We start from the raw sequence: 24,920 nt of genomic DNA, 5'->3' as shown, positions 1-24,920 counted from the left end.
GCACCTACAATAACAGAAACAGTTCTCACTTTAAGATGCCACATCTTTTGTATTTCAATTTCCAGGTCCTTCTTTTTACTTAATTTGTCAAATTCCTTTACAGATATATTTTCATCAGTGGAAACACATCTATTAATCTACAAGTATTTTCTTCCCTGTCTTTAATAATTATGTCTGGTCAATAAACCTGATTGTTCTGTCATTGTTGACTGGAAAATCCCATTTTTACCTTCAACGACTGGCTCACGATGGTGTTCGTACCAGTAAGCAGGAGTGCTGATTTTGTAGTGTTTACATATTTTCCAATGTAAATACTGTCCTACCTTTTCGTGGCAATTTTTGTATTTGTTTGGTGTCAGCACAAGATATCTTGATACAAGATGGTTTATTGTTTCATCAAATGTGTCGCAGAATCTGCATTTAGTATCAGAACCGTTTTGAAGAAAGTTAGTCTGGTAGTTTTTGGTAAGCAAGCTTTGATCTTGTGCTGCCAATATGAAATGATCAGTCACTGCTTTCAGTCCTGAACTTCTCAGCCACTGGTGGATTGTTGCTTGGTCTAAATCAACATTTTGACTTTGAAGTATATACTGTCCACGAAGAAACTTCTGGCTCCACTGCTCCTCAGTTTCCTTCTGCTTGTTATTATTATTATCATTTTTATTTGCATCTTCTTTCAATTTTGTTTCCATTTCTTGCCGAGTATCTTCCTGACACCTAGGGCAGAGAAACGTACTGTATACATTGGTAGGCCATTAAAACAAGCACACCAGATTGTTCATTTACAGAGTTGTGTGACAGAGAAAAAGGGGAAGACAGAGAGAAAAAGGAAAAAATAAAAAATAGAAAAGTAAACAAATAAAATAATGTGGGGGGAGGAAAGAAAATTCACAGTGACAATGTTCTTCTCAATATGTGTGACCAGTTCCCAGTTAAGACAATCCTTTGCACTTCCTGCAAGGATGAGTAAATCAAGGATCATCCTCGTATAATTTTCAGTTCCTTTTTTCATCATTCCAAGTCTTCCCACAATCACTGGTATTGCAACCATCTTCAGATGCCACATCTTTTCCATTTCGAGTAGCAGATCTTTATATTTTCTGAACTTATCAAATTCTTTTGCTGAGATATTATAGTCACAAGGTATCCTCATGTCAATCAATAAACAGATTTTATTGTTTTGGTCTTTCACAACAATATCTGGTTTATTTGCCTTGATGGTTCGATCTGTACATACTGGAAATAGTTACATTTTCTCCCTCAGTTACAGCCTCAGGGTGGTACTTGTACAATTTGTCAGCAGTTTTGATTTTATAATACCGACACATTATCCAACCTATATATTGGCCAACTTTGTCATGTCTTGATTTGGACTCTACAGGTGCTAAACCTTATATCCAGAGATTAGGTGGTTGACTGTTTCTATCCCATCATTGCAGTATCGGCACTTTGGGTCTTCGCCATTTTTCATCACACTGACTTGTTATTTCTGGGTCAATCAGCTTTGATTTTGGGCAGCCAAGATAAAGCTTCACTCTCTGCCTTTAGCCCTGAGCTCTGTAGCCACTGATGAGTGCACTTCTGGTCTACATCAGCTTGTTTGCTACGGGCCACATATTTGCCATGCAGAGGTTTTTGTTCCTACCTATCACCCAATTGTTCAAGCGCATTTTGTTTTGCTATTGATTTCGCCTTCTTTGCAACTACAGTCACTGCACTTCCATCATGCTGTTCGACCTGAGTATTATGCATAAACTCACTTGAAATTTTTTTTTCTCTTCTTCATAACAGAATGAAGCTTCTTACGTCTTTCATGGTTTTCAACGAGCTTTAGCATCCAGTTGTCTGATGTTTCAAGATATTTAGCCAATCCAATTGTCATGGTTTTGTAGATTTCCAATTGGATCAAGCTTCAACCTCCTTCAGCTCAGGGCAGGTAAACACGATCTGTGTCTGCCTTTGGGTGGTGCATCTTATTGCAGGTCACCGGCTTATGGATTTTCCTGTCAATCTTCCTTATTTCTCTCATATTCCAGTTCAATACATTGAAACTGTAAATAACGACTGGAACTGCTAAGGAATTTATAGCTAACACCTTGTTGTGTGTATCTAACTCGGATTTTAGGACTTCTTGGACTCTCCTGTAACACTCCTTCCTGATCTTCTTTTTTACACTTGCATGTTGAATGCTTGAGCCTTCATTTATTCCGAGGTATTTGGAAAGTTTGTTCCTGCTCGAGTTCTTTTATGAATGTGTCAACATCAAACACCACTGAATGTGAGGTCTTCAGGTTCCCTATCTGGAAATGACCTTGGTACATTTATCAAGACCAAATTCCATTCAAGTGTCATCACTGAATGCTTTCACAGTGCATGGCAGTCCTCCAAGCACATTATTATTATTATTATTATTATTATTATTATTATTATTATTATCATCATCATCATCATCATTTAATACAGTTTGATTCAGTCCCATATAATTTAAAGTTTGTAGGCTTCTTACAGAAACCTTGTTGGTTAGACCCAGTTAGCTGAATGGAGAGATGTCGGCAGTCAAAGATAGCTACCCTTAACTGGGCTGCCATTGGTCAAGACCAGGTCACATGGTTTTATTGGAAGTGAAATTGACATTCCTGCAGCACCAAATGCATTTAAAATAGAGAATTTCTTGGACCATATGGCTGGAGAGGAAGTTGGTGGTATTCTGCTGTCTAACCACTCTTTGAAAGGATTATTTTTTACTTTTAGAATCGAACATGGATTTCACTGGATGTGTTTACTTACATATAAACGTATGAGGGTAAATGTGAAGCTTAGAAGTCACTGAACTTCTTTCGTCTGGTACAGTATTTATACGTAAGGTTAAATGTTGCTTTTATGTAGTATAATGTGGCAGTGATCTCTTGGTTACTGACACAGGCAAAAGGATTTGGAAAAAACTACTGTAACATGAATAGACTATCAGACAAAATGAAATGGTCTTTCAGTTGATGAAATGAAGGTGGCTGAATGAAAAAAGAAGCTAAATCGAACTGTGTTCATTATTTCTAATCCATAGAAGTGAGTACCTATAGACCAAGCAACAACTCTAGATGAAGAAAGAAGAAAGATTCTGAACCCCGCTTTTTCTCCTTTTCAACAATTATCTTCTCATTTCAAACAAATTGCATTTAGCCCTTCATAGCTCTTTTCATGACTTCTCTCTCTTGGATGCCTTTTTTTTAAATATCATTTCTTTATGTTTACTGAAAAGAGTTTCCACTTGAAATGACAGCATCAAAATAGTTGCATAAATAGTCTGAAACAATCTCAGAATTGCATAAATAACTAGTTGGAAAGTCTTGGAAATTTGGGTTTATACAAAAGAAATTGAAATACTCATGAAATGTAAATAATTTCAAATTATTTCCATGACAACATCAAACTGGGAAAAATTTCAAGTTTATATAAGAAAAAAATAAGAAGAAACAAGAGAAAGTGTGAAAAAAGAAGAAAAAGATTAAAAAAAAAAAGAAACCCCAAAATATGGTGGAAAATATTTCAATTTTGATCTACAGTAAAATATACTATAGTTTTCTCATGAAATTAATATTGTAATTTATGTATATTCGATATGTTTCTCCTTTTTTTAATATTTGATAAATATAAAATATTTGAGTTGTAATAGTAGAATATTAGAGATCGTATGAGCAATTGAGTTTCATTATTTCAATATTTAGCCAGTTTATATGTACATTTGTTTTGTAATAACAAAATATGAAATATGCTTTCTAAAAAATTTGTGATATATATATATATATATATATATGTGTGTTTGCATGTATGTATATGAATACATTCATATATGTGTGTGTGTGTGTATATATATATATATATATATATATATACATATATGTGTGTGTGTGTGTGTGTGTGTGTGAATATACACATATGTATGTATACAGGAGTGTGTATGTGTGTGTGTATATATATATTTATATGTATGCATGTATATGTATACATGTATATATATATATATATATATATATATATATATATATATATATATATATATATATATATATGCAAGCCAAGTAAGATCGTTGCCAGTGCCCCTGGACTGGTTCTTGTGCGGGTGGCACATGAGATGCACCATTTTGAGCGTGGCCGTTGCCAGTACCGCCTGACTGGCTCCTGTAGGATTTTCGAGCGAGATCGTTGCCAGTGCCCCTGGACTGGCTTGTGCGGGTGGCACATAAAAGACACCATTTCGAGCGTGGCCGTTTTCGTGCGGGTGACACGTAAAAGCACCCACTACACTCTCTGAGTGGTTGGCGTTAGGAAGGGCATCCAGCTGTAGAAACTCTGCCAAATCAGACTGGAGCCTGGTGTTGCCATCCGGTTTCACCAGTCCTCAGTCAAATCGTCCAACCCATGCTAGCATGGAAAGCGGACGTTAAACGATGATGATGATGATGATGATGACACACACATAGAAATGTCATTTACATTGCAATATATTCATAACTGGAATATACTGCATATTTGAGTGATCATATTTTCTTACTAGTTACAATTTTTTTTTTATTGTTATACCACTTCATATTTGATGTTTTCCTACATGATACAATTTTCTATACATGTGGTCTTTACACAATAGATATTTCCCAAATATACGTGTATGGTGATATCTTTGTATTCAGTGTTTTATAGCAATATTTCATAGATTGTGTGTTTTGTACATATCATATTTCTGTTATATTTGCTCTCATTATTTGGGAAGAAAATATTATTATATTCAGTATGTAGTTTATTTTTTCAGGTTTTCCAGTAAGTCAGATCTGAACACATAACTAAGAAAAACTCATTAGGGAGTTTGGGTCCCTTTGGGCTTTTAATGATTTTATATTTTACTAGATGCATTCAACTACAAGTCTAATAACAGTATTTAGAATTTCAAACTAAATGTTAACTACTTTCATAAAACCAATTTGAACCCTTTGTCAGAGCCATGGAGTATTGCCATTCTTCCTTAAATCACATGCTACACACCTTCCTTCCAGGTACTGCTGTAAACAGTGGAAGTGAGCTAGGATGTTCAAACTCAATGCACAGCAGAGTTTAAGGCCAGTCTGTGCCAAGTGGCTTTACTCTGCATGCTTTAGCTTCGTTACTATGGCAACAGTCTGGATACTTATTGATCAGACTACAAATATTCATGCAAACACCTCAGGCTGCATCCAAAGAAGAGCCACCCGATGGATTGACAGGAAGCTGGCTACCAGCCCACTCAAACCTCTTCCACTTAAAACCAAACTTCAGTTTAGATTAGAGATGCAATTCAGATTAATTGCATTAATCCTACTAATCATGGAGGGCCTGCAAAAGTCATTAGTTCATCCCCATTTTCACAAAATCAATTTAAAAACAAAACAACCCTATGTACCCCCAATAATATTCTCCTATGGTTCATGCAAATACCAAACCTATTCTAGCAGGTTGGTCTGGGAGATCTCCAATTTGATATTCTCACTAATATGTCTCTTCTCTTCTTGTCACTCATAGTGTGTCCATTTCTCAGACCTCACTCATTCCTCCTCCAAATGTCACTTCCTTAGAAAATCCTTCTTTGTACATGTTTATTCTGGCAGTCAGCGATATATATATTTTTTAATGTAATCTTTTAGTCAGTAAGGAAAGAAATGTCTATGACCCTTTGTAGAGCCAAGTGAGATAGGGGAGGGGGAGGAGATAGAAAGAGAGAGGAGATATCCTAAAACAGGAGACCTGGCATGAATACTTTGCATCAGCATATAGGGAGGGTAGTCTGCTGAAGGCCTTCAACACCCCAAGTAGTGGTTTCAACTCGACTCATTTTATCTTCAAAACAGTCAGATCTCGCCTCTCGCACTTACCTTACAATGACGTTCTCAAAATAAGCAATTGCACCATCAAAATAAAAAGATACAGGATAAAGCAGGATTAATTCAAAATAATGTGAATAAATAAAATTCACATTTTTTAAAAAAAAAGGTAATCTGAATGCTAAACACTTAAACTTGGTGTTGACAGACAAAGTGTAAAAATTATTAGTGGAACATTGACAGCATCAATCTTGTTGCTCATAGAAGACCTGAGAAGACTGCAGGTGTAGTTGTGTTTTCCACATCAAACTGATAACCTCTACCCATAAATACGCCAATGAATACCCTACCAGTAAGAGATAAGACAAATTTCAAATTTATCCTGGCATGGAAAACAAAGCAAAACAAAATAAACAAGAGCACTCAGGGAGTGCAAACCTCCACCAAGGCAAGACCAACGTCCTCTCAATGATTAGCCGGAGATGATTTTTTAAAATGAGAATATCTGAAATAAAGTCGTCTACTCTCACAAACAAGAATACTAAAAATGAACCAAACCACTCTTAAAAATTAAGTGAAAAAAAAAACAAAAAAACACAAAATAATTCAGAATCCTTGTCTGGTACTCGATCAATCCCCAAATCTAATCAGTTGATACCAGCGTCATGAGGCCAAACATCCCTGAAAGTTTCATCTGAATCCATCCAGCGGTTCTTGAGATGTCTTGTCCACAGACAAACAAACAAACACAACTGAAAACAATACCTCTGCCTTTACTAAGGCGGAGGTAAGAAGTGGGCGCATGCCTGTGTGGTTAAGATCACTTTGTAACCACATGGTTTTGGGTTCAGTCCCACTATGTGACACATTGGGTAAGTGTCTACTAGAAAGCCTGGTCTAACGAATGTCTTGTGAGTGAATTTGGTGCCAAGAAACTGTTTGGAAGCTTGTTGTGCATGTGTGTGTGTGTGTGTGTGTGTATATATAATATATATATATAGTTATATGTATATATATATGTGTGTCTTTGTGTTTATGTTCACATCACTGCTTGATGACTGGTGTTGGTTTATTTACATCCTCATAACTAATCAGTTCAGCAAAAGAGACTGACAGAATAAATGCTACACTTAAAATTAAGTGCTGCAGTTGATTTGCTCAACTGAACCCTTCAAGGCCGGTTTCCCAGAATGGCTGCAGTCCAATGACTGAAACAAATGAAAGTGTTAAAAAACACAGGCGTTGATCGAGAAAGAAAAGCCGAAGATATGCGAACACTTTAATCTCTTCAGCTTTTGCAGATTTGATGAGTATTGTAATTAGCTTTCTTAATGATTCTTTCTTCTCCATTTTTCCTTCGATAAGATTTAAAAACAAGAAAAAGATTCTGCAAAATTTTAGTTTGAATTTTTTAGAGATTATTCTCATTTAATACTATTATCATTATTATTACTATTATTATTATTATTATTATTATTATTATTATTATTAATTGCAATTTTAAAGCAAATGAACAATAATGTATTATTTTCTTTTCTTCTTTCAATGAATAAATCAGAACAATGACATATACTGTCATAATGACACACTAAAACTATCTGATGTCTGTTAATAAAGTCAGGTTATAACTATGACCTGACTTTATGACACAAATTATGATTCCTATAGCATTGAAAAATGTGAAGCAATGAGTTAAAAGTTTCTTTAGAAACGTTCTACCTGAATCCAGCTTATAAAGGTGTCTTGCTTTGGAATTGTCTTCCTAGCTTTGTTATGGTTGCTTTGTAATTTGTCTATGTTCAGGGAGGACAACTAGATGGTGCCATGTGTCTCAGAATTATGATATGGTATAATATTAGACATGTGAGTAATAACTGGGAAAGAAGACATTTAAAAACTGAAGAAGATTGACTGAAATATAAATTATTGGAGTTATAAATGAATCTGTAAAAGACTTGTAAAATAAACAACGGTAGGGTGGTGATGGTGATGGTGGTGGCAAAACAAAGGAAAAAAAAAACATATAAAGCAGTTGGGAATTAGAGTTTATCAAAGTTGTGTATAAGAGAGATGACTTCAGTAAATAGAGAGGAACACAGGTGTTGGTTAAGATGGCAAAGTTGAGAATGAAAATAATTTGTATTTCTCTAGTAATTGAATGTGCTCTTTGGGAACTGAAAATATCAGATACAATGGATGATAAACACTAGAACACAAAGGGTTATTTTGCTGACTTATTTAAATCAGCAGGCGAAAATTGATGCTAAATTATACATGATGGTGGTAATTTTAGCTTTGTGTCATCACTTTTGTGAAATCTCTAAAAGGATACACAACTGCCACAACATGAAACAGAAAATCTCTGATTAATAACAGTATTACAAAATAAAATATATGATGAGAAACGACCTGAAATGTTTGCTTGCAGTTTTGATTGAAAATAAAGAGGAATGAAATGTTTGGTGGAAATGCAGTTGTTTAATTTAAAATAGTTCAAAATATCGAATTTTATCACCAAACAACATCAGGTCTTCATTCATCTGTAACTAAAGTTACTGTATTTACTTGCATATAAGTTACATGTTCTTAGATTTGAATTTAACTAAAAAAAAAAAAAAAAAAAAAAGATGAAGTCTGACTTAATGCAAAGCCAAAACTATGAAGGAAACAATTTTGTTCTAAGATATAACACGAAATTAGGGATGTGACTTATACATGACTAAATATGGTAAATAAAATTGTGCCTGGTTTACAATTGTTTCACCTGATATCACATAAACTTGTCTCCCTCTCTAAGGGTTGAATAGGTCTTGCGTTTAAAGGGGAAGCTCTGGGGGAGCAGAAGACTAGATTATTAAACAATAAATAAACTTGCAGAAGGTAACAGGAAGCAACTGCTGCATCTTTCCCATGAAAAGCCATGAGTCTTTATGGAATATATACAATGACCAAAAAAATGTGCTGAGAGTTGTGTGGGGAGTAAAAGATCATGGAGGCCCATGGTACCAATACTTGTAGGCATGACAAATAGAGAGGGAGAGAGAGAGAAAGGGAGGGAGAGAAAGAAAGAGGGAGAAAGAGACAAATAGAGAGAGAGGCAGGGAGAGACAGAAATAGGGAGCGAGAGAGAGAGAGAGTGAGAGAGAGCAAGGTCACAAATTTGATAAGGGTGGGGTTTAGTAGATTAAATGAACTAGTCTTTTATTCTATTGACCTTGAAAGAATGGCAGAAAAAACTGATTTTGAAAACATTTGAAACCAGAAATTTAGAACAAATATTGTGAAACACAAACACTCACAAATCCCTCCAAACCTCCTGAGTTTGGTCAACAAAGAAAAAAAGTGACCATTTTGGTAAGTCCAAATGCAAAGTTCATGGTTTTTTTTTTTTTTTAATTCTGAAAAAAATTTGTAATATTCTATTTGCTTGACTGTCAACAAATATTTTTTACTGTCACAGTTGAGTAAGTTAGTTGCAGGAAAGGCATCCAACTGTAAAAAGAATTATTCCAACAAAAACAAGGCCATATATGCTAGTTTGCTGGTTGGCAGGGATGGGGGTGATGTAAAGCTGCATAATAAAAAAAGTAAAAGAAAAAAGAAAAACCCCTAAAACACAAGAGCATAAAAATGTTGCCATAATTTTTTGGGGCATCTCTGTTCAAGCAGAATCAAAATACTCAGATAACCATCTAAATGCTTGAATGGGTAATTTAAATTCACAGATTGCTCTTAATTTATTGACTACGAAATACTTCTAGCAAAGCCAGCATGGAAAATAGTTGGACATTAAAATGATAATTACAATGATGATGATGACGATGATGATGATGATAGGAATCATTGTGGAGACAATGGCAGTGGTGGTAGGTGGAGGTGGTGGTGAGGACAATTATGATGAGGATGATGAGGATGATGAGAGGAGTCATTGTGATGACAATGGTGGTAATAATGAGAATGATGATTGTAGTGGCTGTGGTGGTGTGATGATGATGATGATGGCATTAATGAAAATGATGGTAGTAGAAATAGCAATAGTTATGGTGATTATAACAGTCATAGTAATGATGATGATGATGGTGGTGGTGGTGGTGGTGGAGATGGTAATGATTATGATGGCAATAATACTGATGGTGATGATGATGATGATAATGAAGACAGCATTGGGATGGCACAACAGCTGAAATGATCAGAATAAATAACTTCTCCACCGTCTGATTAATGTGATGCCCTGCTGTTGTTGTAAGGTGAAATCCTGTCTGAAGGGTTTCATCTCTTCAGTGTATCATAAAATATGAACCCTGAACATAAGGAAGGCCATTTCACTAAGTGTAAAAATCCTGTAAAAACGAAAAGCTTTGTGAACCTGATGAAAATCAAACTCCGAATCTGACATTTATGATCCAATCTATTCTGGGTTCAAATAGATCTAAGCCTAACCCTAACCCTAATCCTTATGAGGGAGGGAAGGTGGGGTTCAAAGCATTCTAATACAGGGTGTTTATGAAATCAATTACACTCTACCCCAACCTCCAATTGTAACCTTACTCTTTTCTCTTTCATTCAATGGATTATGTACAGCTGTGTCCTGTTTCGTAGTCACTTACTTTGAATTCCTGTACTTATTTCAGTCTGCTTGTCATTTTATCGATCAGTGTGTAAGCGGCCTGAGAGAAAAGTTGGACATAAGAAGCATCAGATATGGTGTGCAACAGAGATGACTGCACTGGTATGGTCATGTGTTGTGTATGGATGACGACAGCAGTGTGAAGAAGTGTCACTCCCTAACAGTGGAGGGAACCTGTGGAAGAGGTAGGCCCAGGAAGACCTGGGATGACGTGGTGAAGCACGACCTTCAAACGTTGGGCTTCGTAGAGGCAATGACAAGTGACTGAGAAGACCTGGCAAGCCAAGTGAGATCGTAGCTGTGGTCTATGCCAGTGTCGCATAACCGGCCCATTTAAGAGTACCCTTCAATCCCTAGACAATATACTATGCTTGAGAAGACCTGTTGAGGCAAGTGAAATCATTGTTGTGGCTGATGCCAGTGCTGCCTAAGTGGTCCTGTGCTGATGGAATGTAAAAAGCACCATTCGAGCATGGTCGTTGCCAGTGCCATCAGACTGACTCCCATGCTGGTGGCACACAAAAAGCACTATTTGACTATGGTTGATGCCAGTTTCACCTGACTGGCCCCCGTGCTGGTAGCATGTAAAAAGCACCCACTACACTCTCGGACTGGTTGGCATTAGGAAGGGCATCCAGCTGCAGAAACCTTGCCAGATCAGATTGGAGCTTGGTGCAGCCTCCTGGCTTACCAGTCCCCAGTCAAACCATCCAACCCATGCCATCATAGAAAGCAGACATTTGATGATGATGATCTCTATTCATCAAATGGCTAAATAATTTTTAGTGCAAAAGGACACAACTTGATACACCATTTTATGTAGACACACGCACTTACATGCATACACACATACAGACACACATACTTACAAAGACATCCATTCAACCACTATCACTACCATTATCATCATCATCACCTTTCAGATTTAGAAACTAAATCAAAAAAAATACCGACACTGCCAATGGAAACAACTTCCATTCCTCTACACTCATTGCCACCACAAAATGAGTGCCGGAAAGATTATGAACAATAAAACACTTACCAGCTATATGAAGACATGTCCAGCTTAGGGAAAATGTTATGTTGCTTGGAAACAGATGAATGTTGGCAACAGGAAGAGCATCAGGCTATTTCAATGCATCCTGTCTGACTGATGCAAGGATGGGCCAAGCAGAGATTAAAATGATGATGATGATGATGATGATGACAATGAAAGAAGAGTCAGGAAATGATACTGATTATGAATATCGACATCATCACATGATGGGTGAGAGAAAATAATCGTGGGAAGAGTGTTCTGCATACAAAATGCAAATGCAGTAAGTTCTTTCTAAATTCATGTAACAGAGTGAATTCAAACACTTCTAAGAACTGACAGTAAATCCCTTGACTATCGTGAGTGTTACGTTCAAAAACCCCCCACAATAGGGGAAAATCTGAGAAGTAGGAACAATGCTGTACTGTATATGTTTTTAACTATTTTTATAATTTGTATATATTTATTTTATTATAAATGCAAAACAACGGAGGAATCAATGTAAACTTAAATAATAAACCGAGACAGGTGAACCGCAATAGGTGAACCATGACATGGTGAGGGATTACTGTATCCAAGTAATTAGTAGATAAAATCTCCCCACCTCCTAGAAAAAGGTAAGTGTATGAAACATTAGATTGTTTCCCACTTTTGGCACAAAATACAGTGAATAAACAAACAAAAAAGCTCTGAAAAGGAAAAAAAAAGCAAGTGAAAAGATGGAAATGGAAACTGGAGTTTACTTACTGCATCTTCTCTTTCCGTTGCTCATTCACAGCATTAATGTTACCTTCAATTTTTTCCATCGCTCTATGATGAATCTCCCCACATATGTTCCAGGTTTGGGGCCAACAAACTGAGGCCTATAAAAGAGTAATTAATATACCAATTAAAGAATTAGTATAATGATTTTTTTTTTCTTTTTACAGATTTATTTTGGAAATTGTTAATTTTGGAGAAAGAAGTATTACACATGATCTTTACATGTTCTATAAGACAGACGAGTTTGATATGATTAATGTCCAATTTAAAACATTGCTGGTCAACATCAGCAGGACAAACATGAGCAGTGAGAACATTCTAGAGCAGTGGTTCTCAACTGTAGCCCCCAGTGGTCTTCCCTCAATAAATATAACAATTTTTTTCTTTAACTGACTCATGTTTAACTTCTTTTGATGTGTGTTCCACCAAATTCAGGTTTGGGATTTGGCATGGATCTTAAAAAGGTTGAGAACCATTGAAATGTTTGGTGTATCAAGAAGTACCATCTCAAAAATAACGACTGCCTTTGAGAAAGAGGGAAAAACCTCCTCGTTGAAACAAAACTCAGGAAGAAAACCAAAACTTTCAGATAGGGACCGTTGGACTTTTAGGCGAATTGTTAGAAAGGATCACAAAAGTACAGCTCCCAGAATTACTGCAGAGCTTAATGACCACCTCGAGAACCCAGTTTCCGCAAAAAACTGTCCACCGGGAGCTGCATAAATCTTGTTTTCACAGGAGGGCTGCAATCACAAAACCACTCCTTTCAAAAACAAATGTTGCCATGCGTTTAGAGTGGTGGCACATAAAAAGCACCCACTAGACTCTCGGAGTGGTTGGCATTAGGAAGGGCATCCAGCTGTAGAAACACTGTCAGATCAGATTGGGGCCTGGTGCAGCCTCCTGGCTTCCCAGTCGAACTGTCCAACCCATGCCAGCATGGAAAACGGACGTTAAACGATGATGATGATGATGACGATATATATATATATATATATATATATATTATCTTCGAAACGTCTAGTTAGAATAGAGGCAGCTGATGAAGGAATTATTCCAAGTGGCTATCTGTTTTCCTATGTGTTCGTTCCGTTGTCTGTAGTTCATTGTTCTAACGTCCTGTACCCTGATATGCATCTATATACACATGTAGATGTAAGTATGTACATATATGTGTGTATACATGCATATATATTCTTTGTATGATATATATATATATATATATATATATATATATATACACATATATATATATATATATATACACCCTGTGAGTGGATTTGGTTGACGGAAACTGAAAGAAGCCTATTGTACATGTGTGTGTGTGTGTGTATCTGTGTTTGTCCTCACCACCATTGCTTGACAACTGATGTTGGTGTGTTTACGTCCCCGTAACTTAGTGGTTTGGCAAAAGAGACTGATAGAATAAGTACTAGGCTTACAAAGAATAAGTCCTGGGATCAATTTTTTCGACTAAAGGCAGTGCTCCAGCATGACCGCAGTCAAATGACTGAAGGAAATAAAAGAATAAAAGAATATATATACATACAAACATACATATATGTATGCATGCATGTATTAACCACTTGCCATAAATCTAGTTTTGTTACTTGTCAGTCAATTATTGATATGAGCTGAGGCCAAAATTGTTTCATTCTGTCTACCAGGAATTATAAGACTGAATAACATTCAGCAAACAGGAACTTCGTTGCAATGATAAATCACACATTATGAATATAAAAATTCATCTTGTAATCTCCACGTCAAGTTTGACTTCATTGTAAAGCCATGGTAACAATTTGGAAGATTAGTCACATGGTTGTTATTATGCTCTAGAAATTACTGTACTTCAGTTTGGAGTCACTGAGCTATAGCTATCATTATCTATCTTTGTTATATGAATCTTCTTCTCTATGAATTTCTTTTATACAAATGACAATTAGACTATTGTATCTTCTCAATTTAGAAACACAGATCAAAGTTTTATGAGAGAACGTCTCATTAGCTGCCATTAAACTCAGTGTTTCTATCTTTATTAAAAGCCAACTTTAACTGTTTGGTTCACTTATAACTATTACATTGTTTATATATCTGGAATATATCAACTCCTGAACCCAGAGATGTGCATCAAGCAATCCCAGGAGACCTTTTCACATTGATCAATTTCTGTGGTGAGACATTGAACTAGAAAGTTGACTAAATTTTATGAAAAGCTTAAAATTTATATCATCACCTACATCATTTATATCACCACCACCACCACTACAATCACCAACACCTCCATCATCATCATCATTGCCATTGTAATTTTAGTACCCAGTTCTTTGAGGGTTTTTTTTGTTTCCCCCATGTTGGCATGGGCCACATTCCACTATAGTCCCAAAATGGCTTCAGAAGATGATGCACACATTTCTCAATGATGACGATGATGATGATGAATGACAGAGAAATTGAGCATTTACAAATATTCTAGAAAGCTTTGGTGAGGCTGTAGCCACATCCTAGATAGCATCCAGAAAAGACCCACCCAAGTGACTAGCATAAAATCACTCCCAGGGGCTCAGCTGACCAGACTCCTTTCACTGTCTTCTACCCCTGCCAGGCTTGGCCCATGCTGCTCCTACTCAGGTCTTCCCCCAACCCATTCATCTCATCTCATATTGTGTCCCAGTTATATTCCAGTCCTCCCGGCTCTGCACTAATCACTAGATTCAATCCTTAATATTCAGGACGTCAGCCTTCAGGAATTCCCTCCTGGCTCCTATCAGTTCCACAGTTGTTCACTTAGAAAATGTTAAGAGGAATATTAATGGCATCAATTTCCGCAGTCTTGGAAGACAATGCAAAGGCCATGCTGCTGCTACTGCTCCCTTCACACCATTCCACCAGAGGGCAGGGAAGCAAATTATTGATTGTTTATAAGATTGAAAGGAAAATAATTTAACTTTTACGGAAATATCTTGACAATGCCTTTGTAGAAAATACATTATTTCATTAAGTTTGTCTTTTCCAATTTATCAAAATTTTAAAGTCATATTGGTTGTTGCTGTTGTTGTTGTGTAGAGTCAAGTCTTCCATGACGAGACAGCCCTGTAATACATAAGTCATTGAGTCCCAAAAATCCAACATCCCAATTATCCCATGTCCTCACCCACCCACCCAGCTACACAACCTGACATATTGGAATAAATTATGACAGTCCAGACATATTACTTTCTGTTTGGGTCATAAAGTGTGACACTCTGGACATGTTGCACTTTCTAAATTTTATTCTCGGTTCAGATGGTTTCATATCTTTTACTTACAATGCATTCATATTCTGGCAGAAGAAGAAAATAAATTTTGGCTCTAATCCAGATTCAAATGAAAGTCAACCTGAATGCATTGATAATTTTATAGCCAGTTATGGGGCACAAATCAATTAAGAAAAAATACAATGTCATGTTTTGGACATACAAGTGAATACAAACAGCTGAAATGGGATTCTTCCAAAGGATCTCTGGAGTATCAATACTCAACAGGATTCATAGCTCAGGGAGTCTCTGCAGGTTGAAGTGCTACTTTCCTGCATTGAAAGGTCACAACTCTAGCAATTTGGGGATATGATTAGAATGTCACAGGAAAGAATCGCAAAACAGAATCATCAAACCAAACCAACCAGCAGAATCCTAGGGGCAGGCCAAGAATGAGATAGTTGGATAATATCCATAGTTTCAGTTGGTCATAATTGGGGATCCAGCAAGAAAGTGTAATGATGGTTGCTTCTGAATGGAATCTATGGAGGAAGTGCCTTAGAACTTTACCCCTTCAATCCTCCCAGGAGACAATAGATGGATGTTTGAGCATTTAGCTGCCCCTGATTGACCTAATTATACCAACCGAAGGAAGATATTAACCAGTGGAACCAAGAATAAAATTTAGGAAGTGTAACATGTCTAGAGTGTCACACTTTATGACCCTTAGGGAGTGTCATGATTCTCCCCCATATGTCAGGTTGTGCAATATGGTCCTCAGCTGGGTGGATGAGGACATGGGATGACTGGGATGATGGATGTTTGGGCTCAGTCAATGACTTGTGTATTAAAGGACTGCCTGATCATGCATGACCTGGCACTACACAACAACAACAACAACAAGTAATATGACTGGAAAACTTTGATAAATTGGAAAAGACAAACATATTCAGTCAAAAAGTACCAAATTGAATCACTTAGAATTTCAGGACATCTCCAATTGATATGACTAAGATAAAATATAAAGCTTCCATGAAATATCACTTATATAGCTGTATTCCATATATATTTCTTTGATAAAATCAAGCCATAATTCAAAGAAAAGCAGGATATTCTCTGCATTTTCAGTTCTTATTACTAAAAGCCTCTTTGTTCTTAAACGATGTGCCTTCTAGCAGATTCATTCTATTAATTCTACCCTTGTTGATATTTAGAAAATGATTTTCAGATATCTAGCTGCCTTGCTGTCAGACAAAGAGCTACATAAGCAAACAAAGAAATTTCTACATATTTCTTTTACCGATTCAATTTAGCAGCCAAATCTTGCTTAACAAGCTCTGTACTCTCTCCAAAACGAGAATCTATGTGCCATAAATTTGAAAACTTCATACATGTTGTAGAGGTGAAATGGCAGATGGATAACTGTAAGATTGCAAGCCTGGTGGGGTCATAAGGTTAAATATGTTACAGGCATTTCAATTTATTCTATAAAACCTCATTTCATATAGCTATCAGGAACAGGAATGTTACCTGCAATGATATGGCGTTCTAACCAGAGGTGATATAAATATCTGTTTCAGTTTGTGTAATACAAGGTAAACCCTTCTTCTATCACTGTCATCATCATCATCATCATAGCTTTCAGTATTATTGTTGTTGTCATCATAATTATCATTCTTATCATCATTTCGCTTCTGTTTTCCATGCTGGCATGAGTTGAATGGGTCATGTAGCATGTCATTACCTTCTACTGTCCTTCATTATCTGGCACACACATACACACCAACAGAGAAAACCCAGCCACCATTGTAATGCACGGGATGGGCTTGGCATATATTTTTTTACAGTTGGGTACTATTCTTCTTTAACTCTAGAGAGGATGCTTGCAATAAATTATTCTTTCTACTACAGACACAAGGCATGACATTTTGGGGAAAGGGGGCTGGCTGATTACATCGACCCCAGTGCTCAACTGGTAATTTCTGTTTTTTGACTTTGAAAGGTTGATAAGCAAAGTTGACCTCAGTGAAATCTGAACTTAAAACGTTAATTCAGAAGAAATGCCACGAAGCATTTTGTCTGAATTTTTCTAACAAATGGTTAGCAAGTCACAAATTTGTAAGGAAGAGAGACAACTGACTAGATTAATCGCAATATGACAGTGGTAATTATTTTGTTTTAGATGGTTATAGAAAAGTTAACCCAAGTGAGATTTGAACTCACAATATAAGGCAACTTAACTAAATACAGAAATGCAATTTGTACAACCATTTCTATCATTTCATTATCCTTTACTTGTAAATAGTAGGATACAGGTATGTTTGATGGTTAAGATGTTACCTTCACAACTATGAGGTTCAGGTTCAATCCTACTCTATCATATCTTTACTCAGGTTGACCCAAGCTTTGTAAGTGAAACTGGATGAAAAGAAGCTGTGCTGAAGCCTGTTACATGGATTCCAGCCTTGTCCCGTAGTAAGACCACTTAATGTAACCACCTGGCCATTTTGTCCTTTCTGTGGAGTTTACTGAGACAGCTTTCCACTTTTAGAACAACTTCCTGCCTTTCTTTCATTTGTACTAAGCGCCATTGGTGTCACCCTTTCCAGTTCGATTAAAAAAATGAGAGTTGGTCTGTGTAGTTGATCAGATCCCCTGAGAGTGTATCTGAAGGATTCTTTTATTAATCCAGGAAGGACTAATCAGAAAAGTTGACTGTGACAAGATTCAAACTCAGAACAAACATATTTCGATTGCTACTAATGATTCTATGAATTTTCTGCCCTTATCTTTTAGCAAATAATATTAACATGATTGCATTGAAGGTGAAACATGTCTCCCAGTGTCACTTTATATATTGTTTATGTCTTTCAAATAGAGCAGAGTTAAACAATGGCATTCAGATTAGTTTTAGGATTAAAGAAGGAAATGATTAATTCATGTTTATTTAAAAGATTTTCACTGTTAGAAGCATACGTTTGCCTGGATAAGCAAATGATGTTCAAACAAATCAGGTGATTTATCTAGAACCATCTATATTATTGGTTATTTATATCTATACAGCTTGTGATATTGATACAGCCAAGGTTTTATGTGATAAGTTGCAATGAATATAGGAAAATGATCGCATCTGAAACAGATATTGAATAACGACTCTCTAATAAGTGAAGAATAATTTTGAGGAACCGAAGCCAGATATCAAAGGAATTCATACAGGAGACTCAATGTTACACCTTCCAGAAAACTTGCATGCAACAATATCCATTTTACAAAGTCGATATAAAAGCTAATCTTATTTTGAATCTGAATAGAAGTAATGAATAGGTAGTTTAGACGGCAGGAACTATGAGAAGAAAGACTACTATACTGGAATCATAAATATTTGCATAATATTGCAGAACGTGTTAACCATGATTTTTGTTATTTGTAGACTATGTGTGTGTGTGTGTGTGTGTAGCCATACACATAACATGTACACATACACACGCACTTCATGTATACACATAACATACACACACATAACATATACACACACATGTATAAATGCACATACACACATGTAAAGAGAAAGAGAGATGCAAACTGCAAGTAAAATATAAAGCTTCACTGCAATATAAGGAAAAACAAAAACAAAAAACCCAAGTGCTCACACACACAAAAGGCTGATTCCTTCTTGATTTATGGCTGACTTTGAAAGAATAAAAGTAAAATCTTGCAAAGCCATCAAAACCTTTTATGCCGATGGATATTCTTTTTATTTTACTCATATCTGTCATATAATTTTTTTTATCTCATTCCTAGATCCATTCCCTTTTCACCATAATTTCTAGGTAAAGGGATTCTTTCTCTCTCTCTCTCTCTCTCTCTCTCTCTCTCTTTATCTATCTAAGCCCATTTCATCTCACAAAGCATATTTACCATATTCCTCATATTTATTATTACACATCCATGAAACAACATACAAGCAACATCAATCTTCAACCTAATATTTGGCTTGTCATTCTTGAAAGAAATTTCCTACTGTCATTTAAAACTAATTCTTTAGCCACGAGAATAGTACAACAATCCTGGTATATATAATACAGGAAAGCATATTAAACATGTCTTATTTTATTCTTTTTATATTGTTTATAGTATTTATTTAGACTCTATCTTGATCTTAATGATTTTTTTGTTTTTATAAATGTATTTTTGTTTTGCATCCTTATTTCTTTCTTTTCACACAATTACTTTTTGATCAATCTTTTATGTTTGAAGAAAGGAATATATATATATATATATATATATATATATATATACACACATAAAAAAAAATTATATACTAAAAGAAAAGGAAACAAAGGCTATAAATAATAGCTAACTTTTATATTAAAGGGTGTGTGTGTGTGTGTGTGTGTGTGAATGGGCTGAAGGGAAGCATTGCAAAGAACAGCAAGAGCAATAATAAAATCAGAATTGACTTTTATTATGTTGATCAGCAAGGGGAAAAAATAAAACAAAACAAATATTAAAGAAAGCAAAAATCAAACTATGAGAAGCCCATATCAATAGTGTTTAGCCCATACATTCTGCTTCCAATCAAAATCTATTTTGGGACTTTTAATTTCATTCTTTGTTTTTGTTGTCTGACAGCAATAATAACTCTTGAATTCAGAAATGCACAGCTTTGGTTTCTGGGGCCAAGAACAAAATCAGTCAGAAAATATTTCATTGAACAGAAGATAAAAATTTGGCAGGAAGCGGTTGTATTTAATTTCTTTTTCTTTTCTATTTATTATTATTATTATTTTCTGTTCAGATGGATCATTTTACTGATAGTATATATAAGTATATTGAAATAATGTCTTGGAAACCTCATGGTAGTTGTCAACTTCAAAACCCTTGCTCATAACTAATACTTTAAACTTCCTCTCTCTCCATGTGTGTGTGTGTGTGTGTGTGTGCGTGTATGCATGTGTGTGTGCATGTAATATATATATATATATATATAGAGAGAGAGAGAGAAAGATAGATAGATAGATAAACATGATGGTAATATATAAATGTTTGCATGCATGCACACAAGTAAACATGTGTACATACATGCATCCAGATATGTATGTAATTTTATTTGTGAGGCAATTATTAACACTGTATTAATTGTTAATCAAGCAATGAATAGAATTTGTAAACACAAGAGATAAGTTTGAGCATTTTTGCTGTTTAGTAGTAAGTTCCTTATTTCTATGGAAGGATAGAATATCTTATAGAACTAAAAAATGTATAATGAAGGAAGAAAAAAATAAGTAAAAAACAAGAGCCAAAAAATTTCCCTAAACTAGAGAAAATTAAAAGAATGGCGCTGGAACATTCTGCTGTTTCCTGTCATTGTTTTAAATGAGGAATTTGCACTTCTGTTAGATATAATAAATTAAATTATGTTCCCAAAAGATATAATTTAATTCTGGATCTAAATAATGGCATAGATTGCTTTCATTGTTTAAAAAAAAAAAAAATTGAGAAAAAAATGATAAGAAACATTTACAATCAAGAGGCAAAATTAAAGTAGACACGAAATTATTTTGAGTTGAGCCAAAGAAACATTTATGGTGTGTTAAAATTGTTCTGGTAATAATGGAATATGCAACAGTAATAGTGCATATTTCTCTTTTTTTTTTAGAGTTGGAGAGGAGATGCTGCTGGCACCAGTTAATGGCAGAGTTAATGGCAATGGTAGTCATAATATTGAGGGAAACTAAAATATAAGCAATTCTCATACTTATAGAAGTAACACAGAGATTCTCTAAGGACTTTTTGGAAGAGGGAGAAGTTTATCAGATGACTAGTCAATTATGATTGTTATTTTAGGCAAGAAAATTTGCTTACCATTAGCATTATTGATTCATTGAAGATTGGATCCTAATTTGAATTAAATTTCCAGCACTAATACCTAATAACTTTCTCAAGATTTCCGTTTATAATACTGAGTTCTCAAAGAATAGAATTTGAATTATTCCCTCAAATGGAATATTGGTTTCTAACCCAGGCACAAGGCCACACCTCTTGTCATTCTTGTCAGTGATGGAGGGTTGAAAGGATAAGTTGACCTGAGCAGGAAATGAAATCAGAACACGGAAGGATATAACTAGATACCTCAAGCCTATCAACCAAGCCCAGTTGTGACCTATATTAGACTTTTATTCTCACACCTGGGACAGTATCACTGCTACAAACACAAATTTCCTAGACTGTGTCCAAGGAACAACCGTCTGACTGACTTATTGGTAGAAAGTTATACTTAGACATTCTCCAGGCTTGACCCACAGCTGTGCTTTCTCCTCTTTTCTCTAAAAATTAGAAGTAGTCGATAGCTTCCGTTACCTAGGTAACCAAGTTAGTAGTGGGGGGGGATGCTCCAGGAGCATAGCTGCTAGAATACAAATAGGCTGAGAGCTCCTACCTTTGCTGGAAAGAAAGGACCTCCTGCTCAGATTGTATGATGCCTGCATGCGAACAGCCATGCTACACGGCAGTGTAACATGGGCTGCAACTGTGAAGGAGATGTGTAGGCTTGTAAGAAATGAAGCTAGTATGCTTCACTGGATGTGTAATGTCAGTGTGCATGCATGACTGAGTGTAAGCATCCTGAGAGACAAGTTGGATATAGGAGGCATCAGATGTGATGTGCAAGAGAGACAGCTGTGCTGGGATGGTCATGTGATGTGTGGACGAGGAGAGCTGAGGGAAGAAGTGTTGCACTCCAATGGTGGAAGGGAACCTGTGGAAGAGGTAGACCCAAGAAGACGTGGGATGAGGTAGTGAAGCATGATCTCTGAATGTTGGGCCTCATGGAGGCAGTGACAAGTGACCAAGACTTTTGCCAGTGTCATGTAACTGGTCTGTTAAAAGTACCCTTCAAATGTTGCATGATATGCTGTGCTTGTGAAGACCTGTTGAGCCAAGTAAAATCGTAGTTGTGGCTGATGCTAGTGCCGTCTGACTGGCATGTAAAAAGCACCGTTCAAGCGTTGGGCGTGATGGAGGCAGTGATGGGTAAGCAAGACCTTTGGTGATATACCGTGCTTGTATAGACCGTAGTTGTGGCAGATGTTGGTGTCAGGTCAATGGCACCTATGCTGGTGGCATGTAAAAAATACCCACTACACTCTTGGAGTGGATGGAATTAAGAAGGGCATCCAGACATATAAACCTTGCCAAATCAGAATGGAACCTGATGCAGCTTACTAATTTTCAGTCAACCTGTCCAACCCATGCCAGCAAGGAAAACAAATGTTAAATGATAGCGATGGTGATGATGCTACTATAATGGCCTCTGTTTCTCAGTCTGGTTGGTCTCATGCCACCTCCATTCAAGTATTCCCAACTCACTTGTCTCTCCCTTCCCCTCCTCACTCATGTTTTGTCCAACCTTTGAAACTCTACACTAGCCACTACCCAATCCTTCATTTTCCTGTCTGTGTCTTTCCTGCAGGTATTCCATTACAACACTTTCAGCAGAATGTTAATAGTTTTAATTTTACTGGTGTCAGAAGGTTCACAAAGGCCACAGGCACCGACCTTTCCTCTAAAGCTAGCTATAAAACCACAATAAAGACTGCCTTATCCACCAAATGATTCCAATGGAATATTAAGAAGATACAATCACCGAAAGGTGTCAGTTACACTAGACAACTCTACCGATATGTAAGAGATTGAAACGTTTTGAAAGAATGGAGGTATGTCCCAGATTGGCTGCAGTCAAAAGACTGAAACCAACAAAAGAATTCAACACATTTCGAGAGTTGATAGGTTTCATATCAATTCCTATTTTTTCATTTAGTATAATTCAAAACTAACAACAATCAAAATATCTGTACAAACTTTAATTACAAAAACATCAACAAAATACGTCTTTTCTACTTAATTTTTCTTCAACATCTGAATATACTATAATATTTTTCATTTCTTTTCATTTACATTTTTTTTTTTTTTGGTAACCGACGGGTTATTGTATCAAAAAACCTTTTGATACAATTCATACTAATGCACTATATAGAATTACTTTTCTTTACTATTTAAACTTTTTCTTTAATATTTAAACATGAAAAAAAAATAGAAATGAAGTCCAAGAGATGTTATCATGCTTTGGGTGAGGAATCATTCTTAATAGGAAGCGAGGCTTGATATTTCCTGTACCAAATTTATCAAAAATCTGTACTAACTCCAGCTCTCTCTCTCTCTCTGCTGAAGAAATAAATAGATATTTCTTGCATAAACATGAAAGCCTGAGATTTATTTTATAAAGCTGCAGAAATAGAAAGCTGGAAAGTTCATCTTTTTCCCAGGAGTATTAAAGATTAAATGTCTAACTGTCTCAGTTGATTTGTTAATAAGATTAGAAATTTTTCAAACTATTAACATTATCTTTAGAGATAAAACTAACTTTAATATTTACATGTCGATTGGACATCAAACAGATCGAAATATTGTAGAAGCAAAATATTAAGTATTTTTTCTTTTCTTTTCTTTCTTTTTTACATCTCCAAAGATGGGGTTAGCAGCCTGGGAAATATAACTGTATTAGCATTAAAGGTGTTTCACTGAAATGAGGTGAGAGAGATGGGTGTTATTTGAAGGATCTCTGCAATAATGTTGCTCATCAGGCTGTTTGGCTTAGGAATCAGGCAATCTTTGCAGGTGGAGCTGCTACTTTTTATATTCAGAGGTCTCAGCTCCAATACTAGCAGACATGTGAATAGAAAATCACAGGAAAAAATTACAATATATATTCTTGAAGCTGATTCAACCAGTAGGAGAGCAAGGGGCAGACCCAGAATGAGAGAGTGGGATAATATTTGCAGAGGACTAACCCTAACCCTACCAAGAAAAAGTTATAGAAGCATTAATGATAATCCCAAACCAACAAGACTTGAAAGAGGAACCCACCACAAGGGAGGCAGAAGAAAGGATGCCCTAAAAATAACTTGAGGAAGGAGACAGAGGCAGAGTTCAAACTGGAGGAAAGTAGAAATGACAATCCCAGGGTTGAGAAAAGTGGAGAAAAGTCATTAATGGCCTATGCTCCATAGGGAATAAATAAAGTAATTGGTCTGGGAAAGAAAAACTAACTGCATTTGAGTGTGTTGACTTTGGAATAGTATGTCTGAAAAGGAGCTGAAACACCTTAAATCGGGTTTAACTGGTTTGGAGCAAAACAACAACAACAACTAATAATAATAATAATAATAAAAATAATAGCAACCATGCTTTTGAAAAAGTATTTTCATTGTCTCCAAATTAAATAAGATTTTTATAAAAACAAAAACATGCATAAGAGATGCTGTCTGGAATTGAAGGTTGAACCCCAACAAAATGAATCACAAACTGCCTCCATATCTATGGAACTAAATTTGAGACAACAGTTTTAGATTTAGTTC

General features: G+C 35.9%; 1 protein-coding gene across 1 annotated transcript in view; it reads right to left on the bottom strand.

Moving 5' to 3' along the window:
- The window catches only part of LOC106876489 (tRNA (guanine(6)-N(2))-methyltransferase THUMP3), a 1,026,994-nt gene that overhangs the window by 116,937 nt on the left and 885,137 nt on the right, over positions 1-24,920 (bottom strand). Inside the window, exon 5 of the mRNA XM_052970899.2 lies at positions 12,257-12,372. Coding sequence (XP_052826859.1) covers positions 12,257-12,372 — 116 coding nt within the window. The remainder of the gene's footprint in view (positions 1-12,256; positions 12,373-24,920) is intronic.

This window comes from Octopus bimaculoides, chromosome 9 (genome assembly GCF_046866305.1).
Source record: "Octopus bimaculoides isolate indiv1 chromosome 9, ASM4686630v1, whole genome shotgun sequence".
NCBI lineage: Eukaryota > Metazoa > Mollusca > Cephalopoda > Octopoda > Octopodidae > Octopus > Octopus bimaculoides.
This window is presented reverse-complemented; position numbering and strand designations above follow the sequence as displayed.